The sequence below is a fragment of the Procambarus clarkii genome, chromosome 72 (assembly GCF_040958095.1).
Source record: "Procambarus clarkii isolate CNS0578487 chromosome 72, FALCON_Pclarkii_2.0, whole genome shotgun sequence".
NCBI classification, from domain to species: domain Eukaryota; kingdom Metazoa; phylum Arthropoda; class Malacostraca; order Decapoda; family Cambaridae; genus Procambarus; species Procambarus clarkii.
Window position 1 is genome coordinate 18,962,258 of NC_091221.1, and position 4,242 is coordinate 18,966,499.

Genomic DNA, 4,242 nt, shown 5'->3' on the forward strand with positions numbered 1-4,242 from the left:
TGGGTCTTTGAGAAGCGACCTGGGGTCCAGTGGGGTCCGTCCATCCTGGGGTCCATCCTTGGTTGACCAATGTTGGTGGGACAGACTGGGGTGCTGTTGATCCTCTCTGGTGGTCACGATTCCATGGCTGGTGTTGACGATACCATAGCTGGTGGTTGATGCCATGGTTGGTAATGACGCCATACCTGGTGGTGACGCAATGGCAGGTGGTGACACCATAGCTGGTGATGACACCATACCTGGTGGTGACGCAATGGCAGGTGGTGACGCCATAGCTGGTGATGACACCATACCTGGTGGTGACGCAATGGCTGGTGGTGACGCCATAGCTGGTGATGACACCATACCTGGTGGTGACGCAATGGCTGGTGGTGACGCAATGGCTGGTGGTGACACCATAGCTGGTGATGGCACCATACCTGGTGGTGACGCAATGGCTGGTGGTGACGCAATGGCTGGTGGTGACACCATACCTGGTGATGGCACCATACCTGGTGGTGACGCAATGGCAGGTGGTGACACCATAGCTGGTGATGACGCCATGGCTGGAGGTGACTCCATGGCTGGAGGTGACGCCATGGCTGGTAGTGACGCAATGGTTGGGGATGACTCCGCAACTGGAGATGACGCCATGGCTGGTGATAACGCAATTGATGGTGGTGACGCCATGGCTTGTGGTGACTCCATGGCTGGTAGTGATGATAATGATGATAGATATATACAAGAGTTGTTACATTCTTGTACAACCACTAGTACGCGTAGCGTTTCGGTCCCTGGAATACGTCCCTCACGAAGAATCGTTTTTAAAACCAAGTACCCATTTTACTGTTGAGTTAAACAGAGGCTACAATAAGGATTTGCGCCCAGTAAATACTCCCCAGCCAGGATACGAACCCATGACAAAGCGCTCGCGGAACGCCAGGTGAGTGTCTTACTACTACTCCACAGAGACTGGTGTGACGATGCTATGGCTGGTGGTGACTCCATGGCTGGTGGTGGCGCTAAGGCTGAATGTGAATCCATGGTTCCTGGTGACGACATGGCTGGTGGTGACGCCTTGGATGGTGGTGACCCTATGGCTGGTGATGACAACATGGCTGGTGGTGAGGCCATAGCGGGTGGAGAGGCCATGACTGGTGGTGAAGAATCTCCTCTCAACTCCTTATATTAACATTTACTAATAACACTAACACGTAGAATTAAAATCGTTGGTGTATCAGGCATGATATGCTAAATCAGGCATGATTTAGATAGAAATTACCCAGCCATCTTGACACCAAGCGTCGATAGCAGACTGAAACATGAAGTCTTCCACGAATGTTAGATATTTATAGAGTTCAGTTAATTGTCCTTTCTTTCTAAAAATATTGTTCATTATGAAAGAAGTATTCATTTCGTGAATTATGCGAATACCTCCTCTCGCAATTGCCTTGCGAGAAGAGGTATTATTATTCAATATATTTACTGGTGACGATAGTTTAAATCGTATTGCTTTATTTCCCTCAATAATTGCTAGTAAACCAAACTGGTTTAAGCTCGAGATCGCTATGAGCGTCCCTGTGCATGCGTGTTCGGACCTCTGGGTATGGGGGAGGTGGCTTTTCGGCACACGGCTCCGCCACGAGTACACACAAATTTACAAGCGGCAGCCATTGCAGATATAATACGTGGTCGTACAGTGCTTCTTACTGTATATTCTCGTTTCTGAGAAGATAATCGCGTCCCCGAGTTTGACCTTCAACAGCAGTGAACGTCAGGGACTAATTGACGTGATATCGGCGACTGTAAATGTGCCAACAAGCCTACGTTATGTATATTTTATGTGTAGTGCATTATCTCATAAATTATTACTGTAGGTAGCTCGTCGTTATGTCATTTACCGACCAAAACACTCATGTTCGTTTCTTTCCACGTTATTCTCAAGTTTTAATGAATAGTGGAATAAATCTCTAGCCCAGTCAAATTCTATAACATTTTTGTGATTACAGCGTGTTGTGAGGACAAGCACAGCAATTCTTCCTCTACACACGACATTCCCTACTGGTGTATCATCCATTATTTGGGCAATGTGATTACGTCTACGAGTATTCGAACAGTGAAACGGGTTTAGTGAAGTCTTCTTACAACTAAGCCTTACTGTCTCTCTTTGTAGATTTCTTTGACTGATGCTAATATTATTTCTATTATGTATTTATATTTCTTATACATATAATATTCTAAGAGAAATTACATAAATCTAATATTTTGTTTCTCAGTGTGTAGCAATGTTTCATATATAATTTCCTATGATTTGACAATTTATTTAATAGGCTTAATAATCTTACTATATTATCATCATATTGAATCTACATTTAATTTCTGATTCTATAATGTGTATTGATATAATTAACCAACTGGTATCGAACCAGCACCAGTCATTATCCTAGATATATATTATTTCTAGTAATACCCCCCAGTGTTGAAGTTTGAGGATTTAAACTCTCAATTAATTATTATTACAGTCCATTCATGCTCTTCAAATAATTACCAAATAATCTAACATCCATAGGCACTGGTACCACAGTGTCAGTCTTATAATCCATTTATTTGTTTTCCCTCTTTTCTCAAAAGTGGGTGGTCCTTCGAGTATTTCGATTTCTTAATTAAATATTTGTATAGAGTTGAGTTAAAAGTCCCATTCCACAACAGTTGGTGGAGACGTCATGGCCGGTGGTGACGCCATTGCTGGTGGTGACGCCTTGTCTGGTGATGACGATGCCATGGTATGTGGCGAGGCCATGGCTGTTGGGGTCGCAATGTTTGGTGATGATGTTATGGCTGCTGGCGACGCCATGGCTGGTGGTGACGCCATTGCTGGTGGTGAGGCATTGACTGGTGGTGGCGCCATGTCTGGTGGTGACGACATGGCTCGTGATGACGACATGGCTAATGGTGACGACATGGCAGGTGGTGACGCCATGTCTGGTGGTGACGACATGGATGGTGGTGACAACACGGATGGTGATGACGCCTTGGCTGGTCGTGAGGCCATAGCAGGTCGTGATGCCATTACTGGTGGTGACGCCATGGCTCGTGGTGATGCAAAGGCTGGTGGTGACTCCATGGCTGGTGGTGATGCAATGGCTGATGGTAATTCAATGTCTGGTGGTGACGCCATGGCTGGTGGTGACGCCATGGCTGGTTGTGACTCCATGGCTGGTGGTGATCCCATGGCTGGTGTTGACCCCGTGGCTGGTGGTGATGCAATGCATGGTGGTGACGCCATGGCTTGAAGTATATCCATGGCTGGTGGTGACGCCATGGCTTGAAGTATATCCATGGCTGGTGGTGGTCCCATGGCTGGTGTTGACCCCGTGGCTGGTGGTGATGCAATGCATGGTGGTGACGCCATGGCTTGAAGTATATCCATGGCTGGTGGTGATGCAATGGATGGTGGTGAGGCCATAGCTGGTATTGACGCAATAGCTGGTGGTGACGCAATGGATGGTAGTGACGCAATGGATGGTGGTGACACCATGGCTGGCGGTGATGAAATCGATGGTGGTGATGCCATGACTGGTGTTGACGCCATGGTTGGTGGTGATGAAATCGATGGTGGTGATGCAATTTTTTTTTAATATTATTATTTTCCACCACTGACGTGGCCACACAGTTACAATGCTAACCAGCATATTTACATTTTCTTCTGTCCTCCATGGACAGGGTTAGAGATGTGTTAAACATATAGTTCAAGGGTTTATTGAACAATCAACCACAAAAGGTGATTCAGTGCTTTTAATATGCTAAGCTAACCTACATACGTAAATACATAGATACACAGATTTACGTATGCCCTACATAAAGTGTTCGATGTGTCTTTTACATAGTGTCATTAATGTGCATTTACAAAAGTGAAATGTAATTCTGATCAGCTCCCATATAGTTTATACACATACATAAACATATACACACACATGCATTCACATACATTTGTCTCTTTTACTCTGACAGGGTGAGATAGCTGATAGAGAAACTAGTGTACAATTAAGCACTTAATCACTAAAGGTGATTAAGGTGCTTTTACAAGCTCAGGTTATATAGTCACATTACATACATACATTGTATAATTGATACATTACATGGTTAATCTTGGGTACAAGACCAATATATCATCAATTGTTCCAGTACTCATATAGTAATTACACAGTTCAGCATACCTTAGCCCAGGAGGGCGAAAGTCAGTCAATATGGGACCTTCAACAA

The 4,242-nt window shown here is 44.9% G+C and overlaps 1 protein-coding gene across 1 annotated transcript; it reads left to right on the plus strand.

Moving 5' to 3' along the window:
• The first annotated feature begins 505 nt into the window (after positions 1–505).
• Positions 506–3,272, plus strand: LOC138356446 (golgin subfamily A member 6-like protein 2). The gene is made up of 2 exons (XM_069312602.1): positions 506–692; positions 2,689–3,272. Exons 1-2 carry the CDS (start codon positions 506–508, stop codon positions 3,270–3,272), a joined length of 771 nt encoding a protein of 256 aa, XP_069168703.1.
• Positions 3,273–4,242: the final 970 nt, after the last annotated feature.